Genomic DNA, 25338 nt, shown 5'->3' with positions numbered 1-25338 from the left:
GCTGAAGGACAAGGATAGCTGCTCCTTTTGATCAGATATCCAACCCAGCATCCTGGAACCTTCACTTCCATTCCTTCAGAGGGAGGTCACACAGAGTGCAAGCACCTCTGGCAATTCCTGGATAAAACAAAGCCTCTCTGTTTGCAGGGTACAGCAATGCTTCTCCAGGAGGAGAAGATCCAAGCCATTAGGACCTGCCAGCTCTTCCCAGAAGATGCTGAGAGGATTGTTGTGCCCAGGGGCTGCCTCTTCACTAGCCAAGAGCCCAAGGGAGCCATTGGGCTAATTAACACACTGAGTTTAATTCCTCCAGTCCCACAGGGATGGGGCATAATAAATATCCACGCTGCAGCCAGGACAGGAGACCTGCTGGGTTTAATAAGGGAAGGGAAGTGAGACAAGGCACATTTCTCTACTCCTTGGACACCAGCTGTGCTCTGAAAGCGGGACGCCCACTGTTCCAACCGTTCTGCTTCCTTCCATTAAAGGTTCCCCTCATTAATTATCATTATGATCTGCATCCCGCTCAGGACTCCCATTAACAAGAATTCCTGATCTAAAAGGACTATTTGAAGCCAGTAAATGACTGTGGATTCTGGGAATAGGGAGCAGGGCAGAGAGCACAGTGGTTTGCTCAGGACAGGGCAGCCAGCCCCCACAGCAGCCTGACCTCTCCCATGGAGCCCAAGTGCTCTGGATTTGGGAGCTCACTGGAGCCATAAGCTGCTGCTCCCTCCCAGAGCCCTCACCTCTCCCAGCAGCCAAACAAGCACAGGATCTTGGCTGTGCTGTTATCCAAACACATCAAAACTCACACATTGTAAAACTTCAAGATTCATGGAATTGTTCAGGTTGGAAAAGCCCTCTGAGCCCAAGCCCAACCATTATCCCAGCACCATTGTGTACTCCACAAAGCCACATCCTTGAGTGCCACATGCACTTCTGAACTCCTCCAGGGATGGAGACTTCACCCCTTCCCTGGGCAGCCCACCCCAATGCCTGACCACCCATCCCTGAGGCTGCCAGCACTTGGACACCACGCTGCTCCTTCCAAGGACCTTCTGCTCCACTAAGGACACAGCTGAGGGAACACAGTGGTGAAGGGTTGATGGTTGGAGGCCTCAGAGTGCTTTTCCAACCTCAATGGTTCTACAGTGCCAACTCCTCACTGACCAGGGGAATCCCTGTGGGAAGCACAAAGTCCCTCTTCCCCAGTGGAGCTCTCCTGCCACTCCATGAGCTACATGAAGGAAAACTGCTTCAGGAGGTGCCTGAAGGACAAGTCACATCCCACCTCCAGCCCAGCTGAGCACCTCAGCACCACACAAACACCAAGAGGTGCCTGAAGGACAAGCCATGTCCTATCTTCAGCCCAGCTGAGCACCTCAGCACCACACAAACACCAAGAGGTGCCTGAAGGACAAGATATGTCCTACCTTCAGCCCAACTGAGCACCTCAGCACCACACAAAGAGGTGCCTGAAGAACAAGCCATGTCCTACCTCCAACCCAGCTGAGCACCTCAGCACCACACAAGGATTGAGAAAGGTGCCTGAAGGACAAACCATGTCCTACCTCCAACCCAGCTGAGCAGCTCCACCCCACACAAGCACCTCTGTGGCCACACACAACCCAGTAACACCCAGACCCATGAGCACAAGCCCCTGCTGGCTGCAGTGCCTGCTCTGGCTTCTCCTTCTCTCTAGTGGCTTCCCTGCCAAAGGGGCCATTTATATTCCGAGCACCAGTGCTCAGATTAGCTGTGTGGGTTTCAGTGAGTAGAAAAGGTCTACGAGCAGCAAACAATGATTCATACAATTCAATTTGCTGATCTCTGCTCGTGGGCTCCACGCCGCTGCCTCCGCCCGGGCTGACCCGCGGCACGGAGAGAGGCCGGGCTGGAATCAGCATTCCAGGCTGCACAGCCTGTGCATTCCATCACCCTGCAATTAGAAATGAGCCAAAGAGCCACAGCAGAGCACAGCTCCCCCTCACAGCCCCTGATTAATCAACTGTCCCAACACACGGCCTGCCACGCTCTTGGAGACACCCAGGGCAGCTCTTCCCTCCCGTCCTCTCAGGTTTGTTCCCAAACTGGGGGCTGGACTCAGGCTGCCACCAAGCTGCCACCAAGCTGAGGAGCCAAGCTGAGATGGCTGGAGAGCTGGGAGCAGGCTACTAAAACATGTTCAGCTGGACCTTCCCTCAAAGCTGCTCTGAAGCCATTCCAGAGACCTGTCCTTCCCAAGCCCGTCTGCATTTCTGATTTTGGCTCACTGGTTATGGGATATGTGGCTCACCTGCTTCCTGGCCTTCTCCTCCCTGGCCTGTGCCTTCATCTGCTGCACCTCCAACGAGTCTGCCTTCCTCCTCCTCATGAAGAGGTCGTGGTTCCCAATGCACAGCTGAAGGATCTGTTGCAGTCAGGGGTGAAGAGCAGAGAGACACAGCTGCACGCGTGATGGCAATGAGGTGGTTTGTATTCCTGACACACAAAACCACTAGAATTGCTTTGATTTGGTGCTTGTTAGTGCTTCCACCCACTGAGCTCCAACCCTGCGAGCTCTCACAGCTGTAGGAGGGGCAGGGAGCCAGGTCCCACACCAAACACCAGCTCCTGGGTACAGCAGCTCTTTGCAGACACCAATTTTCTGTGCCTCCAGCACAGCACGGGTGTTGTTTCACACCCACTCTAAAAAGGCAAGAGGCCAAATAATGAAATAAAAATTTCTACAGCTCTACCTGGTTCCCTGGTTCTCACTGCCACCTTTCTTTTAGGCTCAAGATGAACTTGCACCTTCTACCCAGTGTAGGTTTAAGGCAATGAGATTAAAAAAATTAAAAGGAAAAAAAAAACGGGAAAACCACTTTCCATTTGGACAAACAGAAGGCTTATCCAAAACTTGCTTGGGCATCTTCAGATGCCTTTGCTGAAGGGATTTGAGCCCCAGTGTGGTTCTCTCTCTGGTGAGGACCAGGGAGGTGGCAGTGCTAGAGGAGGGTTAGCACAAGGTGGGCACACAGAGGAGTGAAAAGATTTTTTTAGCAATAAAAGCAGGGTTCTAAATTTGGATTCTTTTCTAAAGGACTGATTTACATGCTCTTCTTCCATTTCATAAGATCACAAGAATCATGAAATGGCTGGAGTTGGAAGAGACCTTTAAGATCATGCAGTGCCACCCCTGCCATGGGCAGGGACACATCCCACTGTATCAGGGTGCTCCAAGCCCCATCCAATCTGGCCTGGAACATCTGCAGGGATGGGGCAGCCACAACCCAAGTCACAAATGACTTCTCTGAAGATTTCAGCACTAGGAACCTGATGATGCAGGGAATGAGGAAGCCCCATTTCCTATGGAATACGAAGCACAGCCAACAACAGGACAGCAAAGGTACCTGTGTGATCTAACTACAGATCCAAATCCAGAACATCAGCTAAAGCTGGTCTCTAAAATGGACAGCTCAATGCAGCCATCCTTGTCCAAGCAGAGTCCTCAGAGGGGGAAAAGCCAGGACTCTGGTAAATGTGCCTCCCAAAACAGGGACAACACAGGGCAGAATGGGAAAGATCCACATGGGGAGAAAGAGGAACTGAGCAAAGCTGGGAGCTGTACTTACTGAGTGCTTCCACTATTTAGGTCAGCTGAAAGCCAAGAGCTCCAAAAGGGAGCACAAAAACAGGGGAGGGGGAGAGGTTCTGTGGAGCAGCTTGTCTTGAGTCTCTCCCTTCCCTTCTTCAGTGAGCAGAAACTGCTGCACCCCATCACAGCCACCCAGCAGCAGCTCCCTCTCAAAGGAAAAGCCCCAAAAGCTCGTTGTGTCACACTCTCTGCAGAACCCACTGCTGCAGGCAGTAAAAAAAGCCTGTCTGTGCACTTACCAGCTTATTCACACGCAGCTTTGATGAATTGAATTTAAAAACATCAATCTTTTTGTCCAATGGCTTAATCGTAAACTGAAAAGGAAAAAATAAAGAGGGAGAGAGTTATCAGAGAGTGGTGCATTTAATAAAAAGGCAGCTATAAAATTCTTCCTGAAAGCTCTGGCTCAGAGCAGGTCAGCAGGGTCAGACACACGGCTCAGAGCCGGCCCCGTGGCTCTGAGCCAAGCAAGAGGACTCGCATCAAAAGCAGCCAAGGAGGCAACTGTCCCTCCTGCCAGGAAAACATGGGGGCCACAGGAGCTGGTGTCCTCTGAGAGAGCCCTGCAGGGCTGGGGGCTCAGCTCAGCACCTCCCCAGGCAAGGTGCTGCTCTCCTGGGAGCTGCAGGGAACACAGAAACCACAGCAGGAACTCAGCATGCTTCCAAAGGGAGGAAGAACCAGCTCAGCACTGTCCTAGACCTCTTTTATGGAAAATCCTTTCCTTAGGAGTTTTCCTCCTGAGAAGCTGGGAGGCCTCAGGAACAAAATGTAAACAATGGTTATCTGCTGCTGTGGAATGCAACAGGTGGATTTTTGATTGCCCATGTTGATTGTTTCTAATTAATGGCCAATGACAGCCCAGCTGGCTCAGACAGAGAGTCCAAGCCACAAACCTTTGTTTTCATTCTTTGCTATTCTATTCTTAGCCAGCCTTCTGATGAAATCCTTTCTTCCATTCTTTTAGTATAGTTTTCATGTAATATATACCATAAAATAATAAATCAGCCTTCTGAAACATGGAGTCAGATCCTCATCTCTTCCCTCAACCTGAGACCCCTGTGAACACCATCACACAGCACCACAGAATCATTAAGGTTGGAAAAGCCCTCCAAGATCCTAAAATTCAAGTGTCAACCCAACAGCACCATGCTCACCCTCAAGCCCTGCCCCCAGGTGCCACATCCACAAGAGTTCTGAACACTTTCCTTGGCAGTCTGGGTGAGGGTTTGACAGCCCTTTAATGAAGGAATTTTCCCTAATATCCATCTTAGACCTTCCCTGGCACAACTCGAGGCTGTGTCATCTCATCCTGTCACTTTTTACCTGGGAGAAGAGCTCGACTCCCAGCTGGCTGCACTCTCCTGTCAGGGAGTTAAAAGGCAGGAGAGCTGCATCAGGAACACAGCAAGGAGCTGCTGCCTTCCCCTGACACTTCCACTCACAAGCGCTCCCCAGAAGAATTTTCCATGCATTTCCTTCTCCAGAACTCAGATTTCCCCAGCATTCAAACAGGATGTCCTAAGATTTCCCCACAATTCAAGCTGTTATTCCCTGGCTCTCAGTTGTGTTTACAGTCCATGTACCAACCAGCCAGCCCTACCCATGGCCTGGCTTCACCCTCTCCACAGCTCTCCCACCGAGAGCCCAGCGGTGGCACAAATCCCTCAAGGGCTTTGGTAATGCAGCCCTTGGATGGAGAGAAGCCTCTGCACTATCAAAAGGGTACTTGAAGAGATGGAGTGCTCTGCAAGATGGCATTTTTTAGGAGACATGCACATATTCCATCACTCCCCCACACACTACAGAAATAACGGGCTGAGGAGCTGGAGCAGACAGAGTGTGTCCATTAGAGTGGGAGATCTGTCAATACACGGCCCTGCCTGCAAAGGGCCCTGTCCTGGCACTGCCTTGCTCTGGCAGTTTAAGAGCCAATCTTTCAGACTTTCACAAAAGCAGACGTGCATGAACGTCCCTGGATCTGAGCTCCAGCAGGGCCCCCAGCAGTCACTGAGAGCAGCAGCAGGAATGTGCTGGGAGAGGAGTTTCAGCTCCGTGTGAGCAGCCAATCTTTGTTAGGAGGGATAACCCCCAGTGTGGTGCCAGCAGAGCTGCTGCTCCCAGCTATTGGCCCTGTTTGCATCAGGTCAGGCCAGCTCGTGGGCACCTGACGATTGAGCTGATGGAAGGGATCCATCCTGCCCCTGGAGAGAGCTCTGACACAGCCCTGTGGCAGGGCTGCCTGTGCAGGGTCAGTCCCTGCAGTCTGGGGAGCTCCCACTGCTCTGTGACAGGCAGGGAAGCTCGGCAAGTCACTCAGTGCTGGGCTTTCTGCAGAGTCCTGGAGCTCTTTAAGGAGTAAAGCAAGCGGAGACAATTCCAGCACGGATTTACTGCTTATGAAACTTCACAAGACATGCAATAAACGCAGCTGATGAGAAACCTTTAGCTGCTCCCCTGATCAATATCATGTTTAGATTAGAAAACCATTTTTAATTAAGAAGTTAATTCTCTTCCTTACCATGAAGGCAGCTGGTTTCTTTGAGCAGCTCTCTCAGACTTAAAATGGAGCTGCTCAGTCCCCCCTCCTCAGCCAATTGCACTTCTGTTCTCAATTAGGTTTGAGGGCCAACAATCCCAAAGACCCAGATTTAGACTCTGGATTTAATAAATAACTATCTAACAGAGGGCTTAAATTGCTCAACTTCCTAAAAAGATTCCAGCTGCTATGCCAAGCCCAGCAGCCTGAAACCCAAGATGATGTAATGAGATGGCAAGAGCTCTTCTCCCCAAGAATACATCTCCCTGTATTCCATAATACAGAATACATCCACAGTAATAAATACTGTAATATATGCAGTAAAGAAGAGATTTTAACTTCTGAACTCTGGTATTTGGGCTAAGAACATCAACAGCAATTTTGGGTTTTTGAAAAGATTATTATATAGAAGGTTTGAAACCAAAGAGGAGAACCAGCTCCCCAGTGACCCCTTGCACGCCCACAGTTTCAGGAAGGCTTGGATTAAGGTTTCAACTGGAGGAGTTGAGCTGCCCTTAGCTAAGCTGGTGAGAGCAAGCACAGCAGACAGAGAAGTGAAAAGAAATAATTTTAAATCCCAGTTGTGTTCTTGCTGCTCTCAGGGAGGAGGTGGGACACATCCATACCTCTTTATCACTGTAGGAGATATTCCGGATCTCGTTCCATGGGAAGGAGATTTTAGGGGTCAGCCTGTTGTCTGGGTCATAAATGTGCAGACCCAAGGCATCAACTCCAAGGAGCAGCTCTGTGCCCTTTTTATTCTGCAGGAGGAAAGGGAAGAGCAGAAATCAGTGGGAGGGTCAGACGTGAACCAGTGTTCCCTCCTCAGCCAGCCCCGAGCTGTGACCCAGCACTGGGTACCAGGAGCTGCTGCCTCCCCACAGCATGTCCCCAAATGTCACCTCCCAGCTCTCCTGGCTCTCCAGGACATGGAGATTACCCTGGCAGGAGAACAGGACCCCCAGCCCACCCAACTCACCCTGATGGCAAAGTAGTTCACGCCGTACATTTCCAGGTCCTGGGCTATCTTCAGATACTCCATTTCAGCTTCATCTCTGTCAGGCAGGAACAGTGTTTGGGAGGATCAGAGAGGGACATGGCTGCTCCTGCTGATCCTAAGCACTCACCAGGCTTTAAAGCCTGGACTGTCTCTATCACACAGGTCAATCCTGTCTTTGCTGGCAGGATCAATAAAGTCCAAGAGTAAATCTCTCTCTGCAGTTGCCAGCATCTGAATGGCTGCTGAGATGCAGCACTCCAGGCCTGGCTTTGTTCACCTCCCAATCCCTTCAGCATAAATAGGAAATCCCTGGCTGGGATGCCACTGTTTCAGATCCATGGCTTTATGTTTATCCCCCAAAAGGAGCATTTTGCCACCTGAGGCAGCCACAGGGTTTGAATTTCTATTTCTTCTCCCAGATCCCTGATGCAGGTGAGTCCTTACTTTGCATCATTCCTAAGGCCCCGACAATGACCAAGGTACAAGCAGAGCCATCAAGAAAAGCTTTGAGCTCTTCCTGAGGCTGCTGCAGAGATGTGCTGGGATTAACCTGCTGGCAGAGCTCACCCAGTGCCTGCCCAAGCTTCCCAAAGCCTGGTGACTCTGCAGGGGAGGGGACTGGCCCTGACCCAGCCCAGCAGCACAAGCTCACCTGGCTCTGCCCCGGTGCTCTGCGTACCACGCTGTTATCCTTTCCTCCCACATCTCTGGAGTCATCTGGTACAGGTTTATTACCTGGCATAGGTGGGAGACAGACACCAGGTCACAGTGCTGCTCCTGGCTCAGCAAGAAAGCCAGAAACACCAAGGCAGCTGCCAGCAGCACGTCCAGCCTCAGGACAGCCTGGACAGTGACTCCCTGATGCTGCAGAGCTCCTTACCCGCTTGGGAAGCAGCTCCTCCTGCGCCAGGAAGCCTCTCTTGTGCACGTTGGGATCGTAGTCACCGTACTGGGGAGAAGCACAGACACCACACCCACCCCACGTTAACAACAAGGACAAGTCAAACTCCTCACCCCCTCACAGCCAGCCCTGAGAGACAGCAAACACAGCCTGCTCACCCCTTCACCCCACGAGCACAGAGCTTGCTGCTCTCTGAGGGGAATAACCTGGATTTCTTTGTAATTTCATTGCTAATAGAGACAAAGAACTTCCTTCTATTCGTGCAGCAGAGCTGGGAGAAGAACAAAACTTCCCACCATCACAGAATCATTAAGGTTGGAAAAGGTCTCCAAGATCAAGTGACTGAACACCCCTAAGGTCCCCAAGAGCCACATCTGCTCAGTTTTTGATCACTTCCAGGGATGGTGAGTCCACCACTTGCCACAAATTCAGCTGATGACCATCCCCAGTTGATGTCCTCCATCAGTCCAGCTGGACTGGATGATGGTTGTCTATTCTATTCTATTCTATTCTATTCTATTCTATTCTATTCTATTCTATTCTATTCTATTCTATTCTATTCTATTCTCCTCTATTCTATTCTATTCTATTCTATTCTATTCTATTCTATTCTATTCTATTCTATTCTATTCTATTCTATTCTATTCTCATTATCATGCCCTAATTAACATTTCCCCCAATGCAGGGCAAGACTATAGACTGAGAGGTCCTTGCAGTTCCACAGGTAGTGGAGCAAGGAAATAAGACATGGAGAAAGACCTGTCCCCAAAAACTGACAGATAGCAGTGATCCAGGTTAGGCAGATGGCAGCTCCTCTGTCGCTGCTCACCACCCTAATGAATAAATATCAAAAAAATTAGAGGAGTTTGACAGATTCCTCTCAGGCAGGTGGTGGCTCTTCTGTCAGAGGGTCTGTTGCTCAACTGGGTCATGGAATCCAATTCAGATTTGTTAAGCACATCCACTAATTACTGGTATTTGTTTAGATTTACATCTCTTTGAGCGGCATATAAAGTGACTGAGAAAGAAAACTGCTTATTAACAGATTGAAGAGCCGCGTGTCCCTGCGGTGCATGTGAAAATGAATTTACCTCCTGCACGGCCTCAGAGGGCAGGAAAACGCTGCAAAACGGCTCCTCCAGCAGCCCAGCAAATTCAGGGGAGAGGAACAAAGCATGTGAGGCACGTACACGGAGTGCTGTGACTTCCACACTTCCTTCACCTGGCAACCAGGACTTCTGCACTGCTGGAGGTGACAGTGCCCGACTGCACGAGCACAGCGCCCTTCGCTCCAGCCACTCATTTGCAAGCGGGCCAGCCCTTCCCTCCCTGCTCTTCTGAGCAACCTTCACCCAGGAAATGCAAATGGTGACAATTTTTAAACACAAGACCAAGAGGGGCACTTGGTGGTCATACAACAAGTCAGGAGGTTTTTCCTCTCAGCCTCCTTTTTGTGCCAGGACCTTCACACCGCGCACCAAAACCGGAGCTCAGCATCAAAAGTCTACACACATCCCACCTCTGCGCTTGGGAGACAACACGTGGGGATTAAAGACACAAATATTGATTTGGAGCCAATGCAGATGCAAAGGGAGCATGGAACAACAACCAACACTGACTCAGACTTCAATTATTAGAACAAAACCAGCCCGGATTTCATCCAAGAGCGGGGGCAACTCTCTGCCTTCCAAGGTCTTGGAGCTCCTCAGGACGCAGCACTCTGCAGGTACACGGCCCTGAGCCTCCCTCCAAAGGAAGCAGCACTAAAAACGTGGCACTGGTGAAGGAAGCAACTCCAACAACTTGGGACAGGCAGCAAGTAAATCATTTTTGGGTGATGAAAATAATAGTAAATAGGATTAACATGATTATTTTCTGTTGTGATCTTCTGCGGAAGTCTAAGACTAAGTATGGATTATGTGACTTTTCATGTGCTAAAAGATACTGCCGTGTCCCAGAGGAATATTTGTACTGAGAGGGGAGTCTGGATGAGAACATTAATTATTCACAAGTCAAAAATCAACAAATGGCTTAAGTATTGCAGAATTTGTTGGCTCAAATGATTTTGCAAATGTACTTTCTAAAGGCCTTTTCAATTAAACCATTACTTTCAAACTGTCATGGAATTTCAGCTCTTGTTAATTGAACTGTATGATTAATATTCATGATTGGGCATGGAATTGCCTTTACCACATTCATACACCCAGCTTAGACTGTTGGATAAACACAGGCACGCTCAGCTACAAATTAACACCAAGTATTGCTTGTTTGGGGGAAAAACAATAATAATTAAAGAGCTGTTTGCTGTGCTACAAGATCTGAAGTGCTGAGAGAGTTGCAGAACACCAGCAACCTGCATTTAAGGGGCAAAAAATAGAAGAACCTCCTGGATGTTCCCATTTTTTTTCCAGTTGATCCCACGTCTTTCCCAGCTATTTAAAACCTGAACCACCTCCAACCTCTGAAAGGCACGTGGGTGGTTTGAACAGGGCTGGAGAGGAAAGCTCATAGTAATTCCCCAAATGAACACAACGAGAGAGAAATAAATAAGCTGTTATTTTTATGACCCCCCTGTTTCCTTTGCTGCCTCAGGTTGGGGTGGATGGACCAGCAGCACCTGGCTGTCAATAAGTGGCTGCTGGATGCACACACACTGCTGTGTCAGGCTATTATGCCCCTAATCATGCAAATCAGCATGTTATTAGTGAAATTACTGCACTCTGTGCCTGCTTTCTTGCCCAGGAAGGACATGATTATCCTATTCAACTGGAAGGAGATGACCTGCAACATTCCTCTTCCCAGCTCTGTATGAAGATGTGCTTTCAGCTCTCACCTTTGCTGGGAGTGAAACAGGAGGGGAACCCCAGGCTGGAGGGGTGTCGGGTTTTCGGCTGTTTGGATGGCCTGGAAAGGCCCGGGGTGGCCTTGGGGCAGCCCGCGTATCAGAGGACGAGAAGAGGCTTCAGTTCTTCTTTCGGTTTTTATGTTTATTAATTGTTTATCTAAAAGATTTTCTCTCGGCCCGACAGAGCTCTGCTCAGCAGCCAGCCATGAGCACACTCCCTGCCCTCCGGGCGGTCACCTATCTTTATACCCAAAGTTACGTGTACAATATTTATCATTTTTCCCCAATACCATTTATTCTTATTGCCCGGTGCACTTTTAGTAATAACCAATCCCAAAGTGCCACCATCACCACAGAAGATGGAGGAGAAGAAGAAGAAGAAGAAGAAGAAGGACAGGACACGCCCCAATTCCTCCATCTTACTTCTCTAAACCCCCCTGTACAGAAATCCTAAACCCTGTGTTTCACTCTCTAATTAACTAATCCCTTCACCATTCACCCCGGTGAAACCCTCCTGTCCTCATACAGGTGTCGTCTCCTGTGTAGGATCAAAGTGCAGCCACCAGACACTTCTGGAACATTCCAGGACTCCCGAGCCCCCCAAGGGTGGTCTCGGTGACACCTCAGTCCTGAGGTGCTGAGATCCCACAGAGGGGCAGCAAGGAAAGGGATGTCTGAAGAAAATCCTTTAGTGAAAAGCACAAAAGCCATCCCTGCTCCACCTTCTGCTCTCAGCATGGTCAGAACTGCCCTGACTCCGTGTGAGCTCCTCCCAGTGCCCCAGGACATTCAAGGTGCCAGGGGGACAAAGGGGAGGGCACAACCCCCCTGCACCAAGGCACAGCCTGTACCCAAGGAGCTGTCCTGGCCATCAGGTAACAGAGCTCAATATTTACCCAACATTTATTCATTCTGGCAGCCAGAAAAGTCATTCCCTACATATCCTCAGCTCAGGTCAATGGAAGGAAAGCCAAGGAAGTGTTTACTCATGCACTCTAATAAGAGTGATGAATGTTTCACACAAACAGAAACATTTCTAAAAGCAACTTCTCTTTGCCCAGCTGATGAGTCTCTTGTACAAAACATGGTTTCATCAATACTCTGATTATGAGGGGAAAACACCAATTTCTTGTAAATTCTAACCCCATCAAAGAACATGGCACCCAGGGCTCTACTCAGAGTGTGAGCTGAAGGCTTATGAGAAAATTACATGGCCAAAGGGAAAAAACAACCTGGATCAGGCCCTCTCTTCTGCAACAGAGCCAAACCCCCTCTCCTGCATTGCCAGCAAAGACAGAGCTGCTCCTCCTAAACCTCTCCACAGCCATGCTCCTCAAGGACAGCTGGACTCTGCAGAACCAGGGCATGGCCTGTGGTCCTGTGAGCCAAACCCTCCCAAAAGCCCACCCAGAGGCAGAACCAGCAGGAGATGCAGAGACAACGTGGCTGGGCTGTGCTCAGACTGCAGTTGCTCCTCTCCCTCCCAAAACAGGATCTTTGCACACCCAAACTGTGGCTGGGCTCCAGCAGCTGATAACTGAGCGGCAGCACATGTTGTGCATACACAGGGAGGGAGAAATTATGTCCCTGAGTGCAACAATGAACCCTGGGCTGCTCCCTCCACCCCAGCAGTCTGCCCTGGGCAAGGCTGCACACCCCAGACTGGAAAACAGTGTCCTCTGGAATAAATCCTCAGCACAACACACCCACTCTGGGCCCAGAGCAGAATGCAGCAGAGAAACAAGGGGAACTCAATGAACACTGACTTTTCCCTCTGTCTGGTGAGGCCAAACACCCAAGATCAAACCCAAGACAAAGGAGAAGGCAGGAAAAACCCTTTCACAGTGCAATAAATGGATGTGGCAGCTCCAGCACTGAAATAAAGTCATTATCAAGATAAGTATTCTGAGGGAGCAGTGGAGCTGGGAGTCCCGTGGCTGGTTTGCCTCTGGCTACACTGGCAAAAGCAGGGAGGAGATCCAAAAAAACTCAGGCTCAGGAAATTCACCTGCTCAAAAGCCAGCCACAGTAAGCCACACTCAAGCAGGCTCTGCAGCTCATGAGCATTTGCTAAAGAGTCCTGGAAAGAGAAATCAAAAACCCATCCAATGTCTGGAAGCAGCCAGGAACCAGCCATGTGGAGAAGGCAGCAGTGCTGGTGCAGCCCCCTCACCTCCCAAGCTTTCCCAGCTTTCCCTGCCTTCCCTTTCCCCAGGAAGTGGCCCCAGCACAAAGCACCTGGATCAAGACCAGCCCAGCAGGCCCTGGGAGCATCCCCTGCTGCCTACCTTGGCTTGGACAGCATAGGAGGCCAGCAGGACAGAGGCTTCAGGAGGACAGAAGATCTTCTCATCCAAAATCTGCTTCTTCACCTGCACACAGAGCAGCAAAGGACAGATAGCACACGTTTAGTGGAGCACAGCAGAGCATGACTGTCACAGCAGATGGCTGCAGTTTGTTTTAACTTGAGCTGTCAACCACACAGAGTTAACAATTTTCCTAACACTAATCACAGTCCAGACCCAGGAAATCTCTGGTGGCTCAGAAGGGCTCAGGCTTTCACAGACCACCTTCCTCAGACAGGTTGGTGAGAAGAGCTAAATTTATATGTGGAAAATGACAGCAGCTTTATCCTGTTGCTGAAGGCAAGGGGTGTGTGAGGGGGGAGAACCTTGCATGTAAACACAGCGATAAAACCTCTTGAGGCACAAGCTATGGACTGATAGGACATCCAGCCACGCTGCTAAAGAAAAGAGCAATCTCTGAGCACTGCAAGCTTTGCTCTGGGACATTCAGGCCTCATTGTGAGTCAGTGCTCACCTGTCCAAGGCCAATTCCTTGGATCCAGCACGGGGAGCTGCAGGTCACCTCTGTGGCAGAGCTTTCAGCACAGCTTCCCTCCCCTGCCCCCCGTGCATTCAAAAATTAAACCTGTCATGTTCCATAGGTTTTGGGTTGGCACACTTAATTTTCCTGATTAAAGATAGGAGGGGAAAAAAATGTAAAAAGCCTACGATTTCCTGGGAGGCTTAAATGGATTGTTGGAGATGCAGGAACATCAATTTGAATTTATAACGTGCTTTGAGTCCTCAAAGTTGGGTACAACATAATCACAGCAGATATTCTGCTGCATCAAGATAAAAAACAGGAGAGTTTACAAGCTTAGATGTGCTCCTGTTTCCCAAATGCATTCAGGAGCCCAGGTTCCTCTCAGCACACAAATCCCAGCAGCAAAGTCATGGTCTGCATTTAGAAAATGCAGCTTGAATGGCTTTTCCTCTCTGATTTTCCTTCTCAAAGATGCCAACAGCATTTTTCCTCACTGTGGATAAAGCTCCTGGCAAATGAGGCATTCAGAAATAACCCTACAGAGACACCAGTGCACGAGACTGAGCTTGGAAATTAACAGGAATACTTTGCATTTAGAACACTTTTGGCTCTGGAGAAAAAAGATGGACTTGGGAAGGGTGAGGAGCATCAAGAGGCTGCTGGGCTCACTTGGAAAGGGCAGGACATCCTGCAGGCTACAGAGGTATTCCCAAATCCAGGTTGTCCTGCCTTTGGTGTAAAAAACCTAAGAATGAGTGACTTTAAAAAAAATTTCTAATTTATCTTCAAATTAACAGCCAGAGAGCAGCTGAAACATCCCAGTGAATACCCAGGAGTCTGACTAGGAGGGCTCTGTTCCCTCTAAGTGTGCTTGACACAACTCTTCTGAGGAAGAATGTGTCAGAAAATGGATTTTGTGGCAGAAAATTGATCATGTCTCTGAAAGAGAGCTCCTGTGATAGCAGCTCCTTGTTACCAGCCGTGCAGCACTGCCACATCATCAGCTGAACTGATTTCTCAGGACACAAAGTTTTGTAGAATAATTTAAATTAAAAGACCCAACCAAGATGTGTTCAGCAGAGTTTCTAAAGGCTTTCCTGCAGGGCAGGAATTCCTGGAGCAGGTGAGACTGTGAGGTTTCTCCTTCTGCTCTGTTTGTCCATCAGAGAGCTGAGCTGCTGGGATGTTGTTCTGCCCCTTGTTCTGAAGGCTGTTTGGTGAGGAGGGGAACTTTGCTGTCCTGGCTGCACTCTGCTCTCCAGGATCACCTCCCCTGCCCCACACAACACTGCTGTCACATCCAAAGGCAGCTGCCACCCCGAGCACAGCTCATCCCACGCCCTGCAGAGGGACACGAGCCCTTGGCTGCCAGATCCATGTCCCTGAGCCACCCCCCATGGATATAATGGATCACCTCATCATTCTGCACTGCCACTTCACAGGTCTGCCAGTCTGGGCAAGCTGCTTCCTCCACAAAAACCATCCTTCACCTATTTTAGGAAGTTTCTGTTGTTAGACAAATCCCTTTGGAGAGGTGTGGACACAAGGATGTGGAGCACACTCTGCTGACCAACTCTCTGACCCTGGGACCTTCTGCTCATCCAGGCTCCCTCTCCCTCAGGGTGGATAGCAGTGTATGGACTCCTACCTGCAGGAAGAACAGGTGCTGGGTGATTTCCTGCACCAATTCCTCCTCTGCATTCTCAGGATAAAATTTGGCCAGGAAGTGAAAAGTTTTGGGCTCTTCTGTGGGAACATCATGATCCAGGACCTGTGGGATACAAAAGCCATTTGGTTTCCTCAAGGCAAGACCCAGCTCCCTTCTGTTCAGATGAGCACATATTCTGTCAGACACTTTTAGACATCTAGAACAGACCTAAATAGTTCAAACACCGTAGTTAAAAAAAGAAAACAAACATTTCTGACACTCCTAATGATGCAAGGGAACAAAAAAAGGCAGAAACAAACAGCATGAGAAATGAGACAGTGAAGGTTGATCCTGATCTGCCACGTGCTCCCTGCCTCTCCTGATACTTGCAGAGATGCTGGATCCTGCTGCGCCACCACCCGACCTCCTCCTTGTTTTCCTGCTCTGCGTTTATCTCACTGCTGTTTCTTACCACCTTGCTCTGCTACTGCCCAGTTAAATGCTGGTTTAAACCTCAGCTGAGAGGTGAGACAGGTCCCCTTTAGTGTGCATGACCACCTGGCTGTAGTGTCACATCCTTGGGATGTGAACCAGCCACACCTGACACCTCCAAAACCCTCCCCTCAGATTTGGGGAGCATTTCCTCCCTCATCCCCATCTCCTTTTCACTCTGGTTTTCCTCCTCCCAAGCTCTCTTATTTCTCAGCAACAGAAGAGGCAACTCCACTTTTCTGCTGATGGTTTTGTGGAGTTTTAGGTTTCATTTGCTTTGCAGTCACCCCAAGGTGCAGCACCCCAGCATGGCTGGGTCCCAAAATGTCTCCAGGGGATTCAGTGTGCACAGATGCTGGGATGGGGCATCTCTGCCAGCTTTTCCCAGTCTAACACCCCCAGATACCACAGAGATGGGATTTAGGTGCATCTGTCCCAGTTCACCCACCACACAACCCCAGGCATTCACTGGGACAGAAGGACAGAAGGACATTCTCCTTTGTCATCCCACACAACCTCTCAAGGGAAATATCCCTGTCCATGGAGAGGGTTTGGAATGAGATGAGCTTCAGGGTCCCTTCCAACCCCAACCACTGTGGGATTTTGTGAGCTTTGGTTCCAACCTTTTTGTCCATTTTGAGCCATGCCACCGTGTCCTTGATGGTGTACTGCAGCCCAAAGAACCAGGTTTCCCGCAGCCCCAGGGTCCTGCACACCAGGTCAAACAGGTCCTTCCCTTTCCACTTCACCTGCCAGAGAGCAAACAGGAAGCAGAGTTAGAAAGGTGGATCTCAGAACTTCTCTCTGGTCACCCAAATGCACTGTTTTCTCCTCTCAAGGTCAACTTTAAACCCCTGTGAATGTGTTTGGTACAGACATGAAACACCCTAAGAAGGCACACGTTATCTCCTTCACTCTGATCTCATCTGCAGATCACCAGCTCCTCCCTCAGTAGGAAACTGAAATGTGATTTCCCCCCTTTTCCAAAAAATGACACCACAAAGCTCCTGTTTCTTGCCCTGGGAAACTAAGGGTTCATTTAGGCTCTTGTTGAGCTCAGCTTTAGGCTCCTGACTTGTTTAGGTTCCTGCCTGTTGCCAGCAGGGAATAAAAATCCCTTTGAGCTGCCCCTTGGTGGCTTTAATGTGTCTGCACAAGCACCACCATCAGCACCAGGGGTTCAGAGAGAGGAGCCACAAAATCAGCAGTGACACAATCCCTGCACGGAGCATCCAGAGCCAGCGACCCTGCACGGATAGAAGGGAAAAAAGAGCTCCAAAATCCCCATCCTTACCACTGAAGTCAGCAGTTCTCTGGGAGCACATTTTGATAGAGTTAAACTGCATTTTCTGCTGAAAATGTTGGTGACAGAAGCAGCCAAGGAGCAGAGAAAATTGGTTGCTCAAGGACCATGTCCTTGGAGCAGTCCTGCAGCCGCATCCGTGATGCTCCTGAAGTTTGCTCATAAAACCGGGAGGTGTTGGGAGGCACAGAGGTGAAGAGGGACATAAACCACGGGAATCTAATATGCCAAAGCCACTTTGGTCCTCCATCTGCACGCTGCAAACAACTGCTGGACCGAGACATACGGCCATTACGCCGAAGCCCTTGGGCAAACAGATCCCGCGCACTCTCTTGTCACTACAACTCAATCCTGGTGCCACCGGCACGCAGCGACATCAGCGCGGGGCCGCTCCCGCTGTCACCCACTGCCGCCTTGTGGGCACAGGCGGGCCCAGCCCAAGCGAGGCCTCCGTCACTGCTCTCCCCCTCGCGGGGAGCACAGACACGGCGCTGACAGTCCCGGAATAGGACAGGAATAGGACAAAGGCACCGCCACCCTCCCGACAAACACCGCCCCCGGAGCGCAGCGCTCGCCGCCATCCGCATCGGGCGCTGTCAACACCTCGGGGTCAAAACGCCAGGAGCAGCAAGTTTGGCAGTGCTGGAATCATAACCCCCCCTAATTTCACACATTTCACTATCCTCCAGCCCCCGGGATGGGCTCCAGCTCGGCACAGGATGGCTCAGACTGCAGAAGATCTTTTCCTGACTATGATTTTAAGTGGGAGGTTAATTCGAGGGCTCAGACAAAACAGAGTGAGGCCCATTAAAAGAGCTATTTGGTACCATTTCTGCAGGCACATAAAAGCAGGCTGCCAGCAGAAGGCTATTTCTTCACTAAACTGCTTTGTATAAAGCATTATGGGCTGTTTTTCCTTCTCTAAGACCATATCTCAGTCTCAGCACAGCAGTGCCTGCACCAAACCTTCCCAGGACAGGCTGCTGATGGCAGCAGGACGTGGCTCCACATGCCATGGGATCAGTGAGTTAAACCTGGAATTCCACTGGCTGGGACTCCTCCCCGAACCACCTCAGGTACCCAAACCGTGCCCAAGAGCTGACAGGACCCAAAGGTTTCCTCTCAAAACACAAAGCACCAGTTTGTTGTGAAGAGCAGCACTGGGGATTAAAGCAGGAGCTTTGTGCAGTTTTAACTTGGTGATGGGATGGGTTTTGAACCCATCAACCATCCAAGGGGTTCTGAACCCCTTTGGAATGGTTTGGGTGGGAAGAGACCTTAAAAAGCACCCAGTGCCACCCCTGCCATGGGCAGAGACACTTTCCACTGTCCCAGGCTGCTCCCAGCCCTGTCCAGCCTGGCACTGGACACTTCAGGGATCCAGGAGCAGCCACAGCTTCTCTGGGCACCCTGTGCCAGGGTCTCACAGCTGGATTTCTTCCTAACCTAACCTAAACCTCTCCCCTTTTAGCTTAAAACCATTCCCCCTTCCCCTATCACTATCTGCCTGCATTAAAAACTCTCTCTCCTTTTTTTACGAGCCCCTCTTTAAGGGACTGTATTTTAAGTGAGGCTTCTGCTGCTGCATTTTACACCAGCGCTTTGTCACCAGCGCTTCTGTGGTGGCAGGAATAGACATTTCACATTCTTGCACAATGCTCAAGACTCCAGCCATAACAGAGCACATATCCTCCCCAACTGTGCTGAATTACCTTCATTAAATATATCAATGATCAGCAGCCACCTTTATTCCAACAGACATGATTTCCCTCCACACCTCGGTACTTAAAATAACCATCTGCATTCAAGTGGCATCTTTTGACAGCTGAACTCCAACTGCTTTACAGACATCCAGGACCTCAGCCCTCCTCAGCCATGCTTTACAGGCTCTGTGTCATTAACTGCCACATTCTGTGGTTGTAAACTACGAGATAAAACACCCCTCCAGGGCACGAGGGGATGGACAGAGCTGCTGTCCAGAGAGCCTGGGGGACAGCCAGGACAGGCTGGCCACACCGTGTCCATCACACCATTCCCTGCACGGCACTCAAGTGACACCTGAAGCACAAAGATGATTTTACAAGCCATTCCGAGCTCCTGAAAACACAACCAAGGAGCTCAGAGCAGAAAAAAACCTTCTCAGCCGTATGCTGGGGTGGCTGGCACGATGCTGTCACAAAGCTCCATCATGATAACCTCAATGTGACCGTCAGGACAGAGAGGGATGCGTCACTCCAGCACCCTCCCCGTGCTGCAGGCAGCACCTCTGACATTTGCAGCTCCTTTCCCGTCAGCAGGATCACAGCACGGGTGGCTGCAGGGATTCAGGAGCTGCAGAAGGGACACGGGAATGAGCAGTGTTATGAACAGGCTGTTACTCCGCCGAGCTGTTTGTGTTCTTTACTAAGTACAGAGCGGTTACAATCTATCAGCAAAGCATTGAAATTAACAGCACTAAACACTGCAAACTCTCCAGCCAATGGCTAGAACTGAGTATTTCCAGCCCAGATTATTGGCATCATCTTTTTCTCTGGCGGAGACGGCGCATTTGGCATCTATTAACAGGGTTTGCATTATTTATTAACCTGCACCGGGAGTCATTTCCAACTCGCAGGCAACTGCGCGATTTATTTCGGAGCACAACCTCTCTGTCAAGTTTCACAACTGCTCCTCGGCTCTCCACTCGATAAAGCAGCTCCAAAATTGAGCAGAAGGCTTGTCTGGTCCTCTCATCAGGGGTGACAAGGAGGGAGGGCAAGCCAGGGAACGGAGCTGTGCTGGGAGGTTTGGGTGCAGATCAGGGCAAGGCTCTGCCCCCCGAGGGTGCTGGCACTGCCCAGAGTCCCCAGGGAATGGGCACGGCCCCGAGGCTGCCAGAGCTCCAGGAGCCTTTGGGCAGCACTGCCAGGGATGGACAGGGTGGGGTTCAGGGCAGGATGATCCCTGTGGGTCCCTTCCTGCCCAGGATATTCCACAGTTCTAAAAAATGGGCAGCAAGGGACAAGGGAATGCAACAACCCTGCCCAGAGGGCTGAGCGAGGGGTCTACACAGAAAAGAGATTCCCAAAGCATTGTCAGGCTGATGCTTTTCTTCCACAATGTCAAATGTGGTAAAGGGGAGGCAAAAGGGATGGGTTTAATTTAATATTTAGGTTCCTCACACAAAAAGCTCTCCCGGGACAACAAGGAGGTGCCCAAACTCCAGGGGACAGAACCTGGCTCTGCTCAGGAGGTGCAGATGAAGATCTCAGCTCCTCATCATCACAAACACAAACCCCTGGAGCTTCAGCTCTTCCTGGGACCAGGGTGGGCAATGAGGGCACAAAAAAGTGAGCAGAGGACACCAAGGCTCAGCTGCTTCCCAAGGAAAGCCAGAGCAGCAGTCTCTGCACACCCCACCCATGGGATGAGGTTAAGGCACGACCTTGCAGAAATGACTCACATTTACAGAGTATTTTACTGCACCAATTTACCCGTAAATAACACAGAAAATGGCTTTTTGCTCTGCAGATAATTTTATTAGGCGCTAGCTCTATGCTGGGGATGTAAACAGAGGCAAGAGTCCCTGCTGTGACACGACAGCCAAAGGACTGCTGGGAAAAGGGGACCAAGCCCCAGGAAAAAGTGCTGAGAGTGAAGTTATTCCTGTTTAGAATCAAATTTTAATGAGAGAACACAACACTTCTTCCCTGGAACAGGGATGGAGAGGGTGGAAGGGAGAGAGCTGGGCCTGAGCAGAGCACCCCTGCACTAACCCTGCCCTGGGAATGAGGAAATGGATGAGGCTGCAGCTATTCCAAACCCCCATCCCACAGGAGATGCCCAAACCACCCAGCCACAACAGTTTACAACTGAAATGGAGATAATTTTGAGACTGCAGACCACACTGATTTCTCCTTCTGGACCTGAATGATAACCACAGTGCCACAGACAACCATTTATTTAGATTTAAAGCCCATTTGGAGTAAACAGGGAATCAAAAAATGTAATATTCATCAATTTTGTTTTAACTAAAGTGATGTCCAATATTTTCAATTGCCACTTACTGAGTCACAGGGCTGGGCTGTAAAAGTTATTTTTATTTACTAATGCTACACGACAAGTTGATAATGAGCTTTTAATTAAAACCTATTTCTGTTAACCACCGAGGAGGCCAGGAAGGCGCCCGGGCGTGAGGATGCAGATGGTGCAGCCAAGCACGTTCTGAGGTGTCTGCCCGAGACTGAGGTGGAACAGCAGTGCCAGGGACAGGAGCTGGGGCCAGACAGAGCCAGGGGACAACAGCTGGTGCCAATGTGCCCTCTGCCCCGCTCAGGTGAGAGCTCACCTGCAGAGCTGCCTCCAGACCCGGGCTCACAGCATGGGAAGAGCTCGGAGCTGCTGGGGAGAGCCCAGAGGAGGCAGCAGAGATGCTCCAGGGGCTGGAGCCAGGCTGGGAGAGCTGGGGGTGCTCACCTGGAGAGGAGAAGGCTCCAGGGAGAGCTCAGAGCCCCTGGCAGGGCCTGAAGGGGCTCCAGGAGAGCTGGAGAGAGACTGGGGACAAGGGATGGAGGGACAGCACACAGGGAATGGCTCCCAGTGCCAGAGGGCAGGGATGGATGGGATATTGGGAATTGGGAATTGTTCCCTGGCAGGGTGGGCAGGCCCTGGCACAGGGTGCCCACCCTGGATCCCTGCCAGTGCCCAAGGCCAGGCTGGACATTGGGGCTGGAGCAGCCTGGGACAGTGGGAGGTGTCCCTGGCCATGGCTGGGGTGGCACTGGATGGGCTTTAAGGTCCCTTCCCACTTAAACCATTCCATAATTCCATGAAAACTCACTCCTCAACTTTTTGCAAGCTGTGACTGCCCCTGGAAGTGTTCAAGGCAAGGCTGAAAAGGTTGGAGCAGTCTGAGATAGTGGAAAGTGTCCCTGCCATGGCAGAAGATGGAACTGGATGAGCTTTAAGGTCCCTCCCAACCCAAACCATTCCATGGCTCCATGTCCCAAAGCCTCGCCTCACCTGTAAGCTGGGCTCTCACAGATGAAGAGTTACGGGGTCAAGGAGCAGCTCAGTGCAGAGCAAGGAGCTCCAAGAGGGTGAAAGGAGGGTTTGGATCCTGCAGGGAGCTGTAACTCACACATGTGCAGCACAGCACTGCTCCCTGCCCAGCAGGGACAGCCCCAGGCCCTCCCTCCGTGCAGGAGCTGCTTCCTGATGGGCTGGGGCTGCTTCAGCCCAGCCTGAGCTGCTCTGAGGAGCCCCCAGCGCTGCTGAGCTCTGAGCACAGACACAGACAGGGCACAGCTCAGCCAGGCTGGGAGGGACAGCCAGGGGCTCACCCAGGGTGATGCCAGGTTCAGTTCCTCTCTTCCCATCTCCAGGGCTGTGTCATTCCCAACCAGTGCTCCCTCACAGCTTCAAGATTATTCCCAGGGCTGCTTCCCTGTTCAAGCACCTTTAATTTCAAAAAACACCTACTTGAAAGACACTGCCTGTACAAAGAAAAAAAAAAGGAGGTATTAAAGAGCATCAAAACTGGAGTCTGCACACCTAAAGAGAAAGAATTACTGTCCCAAATACCCTCCCTCCTACCCCTCTGGATTAATTAACAGAGTCTGGGGATTGACAGCAGTTTTGAACAGTCTGGGAGAGAAGTAACAGGAGTTTGCTACTGCCTTGGAAGAGGCTGTGATGGGAGCAGGGGATCCAGAGAACTTGTCAGGTGCAGGGTGAGGCACCAAAGCCAAAGAGGATCCACGGCCACAAGTCACAAGCACAACCTAAGGAAATGAACTGCACCAAGCAAGACACCCCAAAACACCAACTCCCAAATGTCACTGGTGTGAATCAGAAATTCTGAGGTTTTGGGGCATAAACCCCTCTGAGATATGAGTGAGGAAACAGCCCTTTCCTGCTGTGTCTCACAGTCAAAGAGAGCAGCACATGCTCCTGAGGGCTGGCACAAGATCAGGACACACAGGCACGTGGAGGAACAGAACACTGACCTGACAGCTGGTATCCCAACAATTTATCTGGGATCATGTTGTAGCTGAGGGGGATCATTTCTCTCAGCTTTTTTAAACAGCTGTCCCTGCACACAGACTGCTCTTTTCCTGTTAAGTTTGTGTCCACTCACAGAAGCTTTGCAGCATCAAGAGGTCACTGTCCCTACCAGCTCCCTGCTGCCTGAAATTGGGAATGTATGGATCTTTATAAACCCCCTTCCAAGTATCCTGCAATGCAGAAGGAAGCCAAGGGCATTGCACTCCCTGATTTCCTCCTCCTGCCTTTTTATTTTGGTGCAGTGACTGGACACAGCTCAAAACTCAGCTCGGATTTACTGCACCAGCTCTTCCTCAAAAACTCATTTCCACCCAGATTTCCCCCACCAAATCCTTGGCTGTTCCTGTTCCAGAAGATGAGCTTTGCAGCTCAGCCACACAAGTCCCTGTGTGTGGTGACAAAGGGACAGCACTCGGCCACACGTGGCCAAAACCAGGACTCTTCTACTTACAAGGGCTTTACATCCAACTGGCCCTGCACTGAGTGGGGCACTGGGCTAAAATAAAGATCCCTTCCAACCAGGATTATCCTCTGGACAGACAGGAACAGCTTAAGCACTCAAGCAATAACTGGATGCATGTTTAGACAGCAAATACATCAGCACAAACCTGCTTTTCTCGCTGCTTGAACACTTAAGCTGTTTCTCCAGGCTGGCTGTAAAGCTTTTCCAATTCATTTTTAAGACATCAAAAGATAAAGGTTGGGAAGCAGCTGGGCAGCGAGCTGCACCTTGATGGAGTGATCATCCCTGCAGGATTCAAGCCCAAAATCACAAGACAACAAAAAGGGAAAAACACACCCTTTGGAAAATGGACATGGCTCTGAGAGGGAGAGACACTAACAGGGCTGAGCAAGAGGAAAAAATTGGGAAAGACATGCAGGAGACCAAGGGAAAGATGGAGGGGTTCTCCCACCAGCCAGGGAACTGGGTTGTGAGAGGGGAAAAACTGCACACGGCAGGGGGAGACCAACCTGACATCAGCTGCAGCATCCCAGAGATGTGGGATAAACAGTGCTCTGGACTGGACTCAAAAACACCACAGGAATTCACTGCTGAGTAACTCATGTGTGGGAGCACCAGGGGCAGCACGGTGGGGATGGAGGGAGAGCAGAGATCTCTGAGCCAGGTCAGGAACTTGGGGTTCACTGCAGAGGGCCTGGGGGCAGGGCCCTGCTGGGAGCTGCCAAACACAGCTGGGGCAGGGCTGAGAGAAGAGAGGGGGAGAGGATGAGAGGGTGAGAGAGTAAAAGGGGTAAGAGAGCGAGGTTCCCAGTACAATACCATAAATCTCCTTCTCTGTTGAATATTCTAATTCTCACCAACCAATCTAGTACAAGATACAAATCCTATAGCATTTCCATACAGCCTGTAAGAATCATTACATTACCATCCTGTGTTACATTTTAAACCCTAAAATCTCCTCTTTGGGCCCTCCTGCCAAGCTGTAGGGTCTGCTCTGACCCTTGGGCCTGTCTGCAGGCAGAGGGTGTTGTTCCATCCAAAGGGGATCACCTTCAGCTGGCCATGCCATTGTTTTCCAGTTGTTCAGTAACTGAGGGATCTCAAAGCTTGCTTTCATTTCAATCTCACTTATAGTTTCTATATTCTCAAAATCTTTTGCCAGACAATCATATTTATAAGGCTTTCCTGTTCCATCTTCCCCAACACTCATGGAAGGGTTTGGGTGGGAAGGGACTGAAATCCCATCTTGTTCCACCTCCCTGCCTTGGACAAGGATATCTTCCACTATCCCAGGGTACTCCAAGCCTTTCCAACCTGGCCTTGGACACTTCCAGGGGCAGCCACAGCCTCTCTGGGCACCCTGTGCCAGGGAAGAGGCATCCAAGGCTCTCAGGAAGGTGAGGCAGCTGGGGATGCTTTAGCACAGGGATTCAAGAGCTATGCAAATGCCTACCCTTCCTCCAGATGTTATCAATTAATTAGGTACAGCTCAAACCTCGGAGATGGAAGTAACAAAAGGAAGACACTCGCTTCGTGCCTCCAAGATTTCCCCAAACAAATCTGAAGTCTTTAAAGTGAAAACCCAACAGTGATTATTAATCTGCACCGCCGTGTTCGAAAGATTAAGATTTCA

General features: G+C 50.3%; 1 protein-coding gene across 5 annotated transcripts in view; it reads right to left on the bottom strand.

Moving 5' to 3' along the window:
- Window positions 1-25338, bottom strand: part of NF2 (NF2, moesin-ezrin-radixin like (MERLIN) tumor suppressor) — a 48309-nt gene that overhangs the window by 19375 nt on the left and 3596 nt on the right. For 4 of the 5 annotated variants that reach the window (XM_074554017.1, XM_074554015.1, XM_074554018.1 and 1 more), the window contains exons 2-10: window positions 16518-16643; window positions 15403-15525; window positions 13214-13297; window positions 8060-8128; window positions 7832-7914; window positions 7159-7234; window positions 6806-6940; window positions 3880-3954; window positions 2300-2413 (exon numbers count right to left, since the gene is read on the bottom strand). In XM_074554017.1, coding sequence (XP_074410118.1) covers window positions 2300-2413; window positions 3880-3954; window positions 6806-6940; window positions 7159-7234; window positions 7832-7914; window positions 8060-8128; window positions 13214-13297; window positions 15403-15525; window positions 16518-16643 — 885 coding nt within the window. Of the gene's footprint in view, window positions 1-2299; window positions 2414-3879; window positions 3955-6805; window positions 6941-7158; window positions 7235-7831; window positions 7915-8059; window positions 8129-13213; window positions 13298-15402; window positions 15526-16517; window positions 16644-22518; window positions 22570-25338 lie in introns of those variants that run through there. The other variant, XM_074554020.1, reaches the window with a different exon arrangement.

The sequence above is a fragment of the Zonotrichia albicollis genome, chromosome 18 (assembly GCF_047830755.1).
Source record: "Zonotrichia albicollis isolate bZonAlb1 chromosome 18, bZonAlb1.hap1, whole genome shotgun sequence".
NCBI classification, from domain to species: Eukaryota; Metazoa; Chordata; class Aves; order Passeriformes; family Passerellidae; genus Zonotrichia; species Zonotrichia albicollis.
This window is presented reverse-complemented; position numbering and strand designations above follow the sequence as displayed.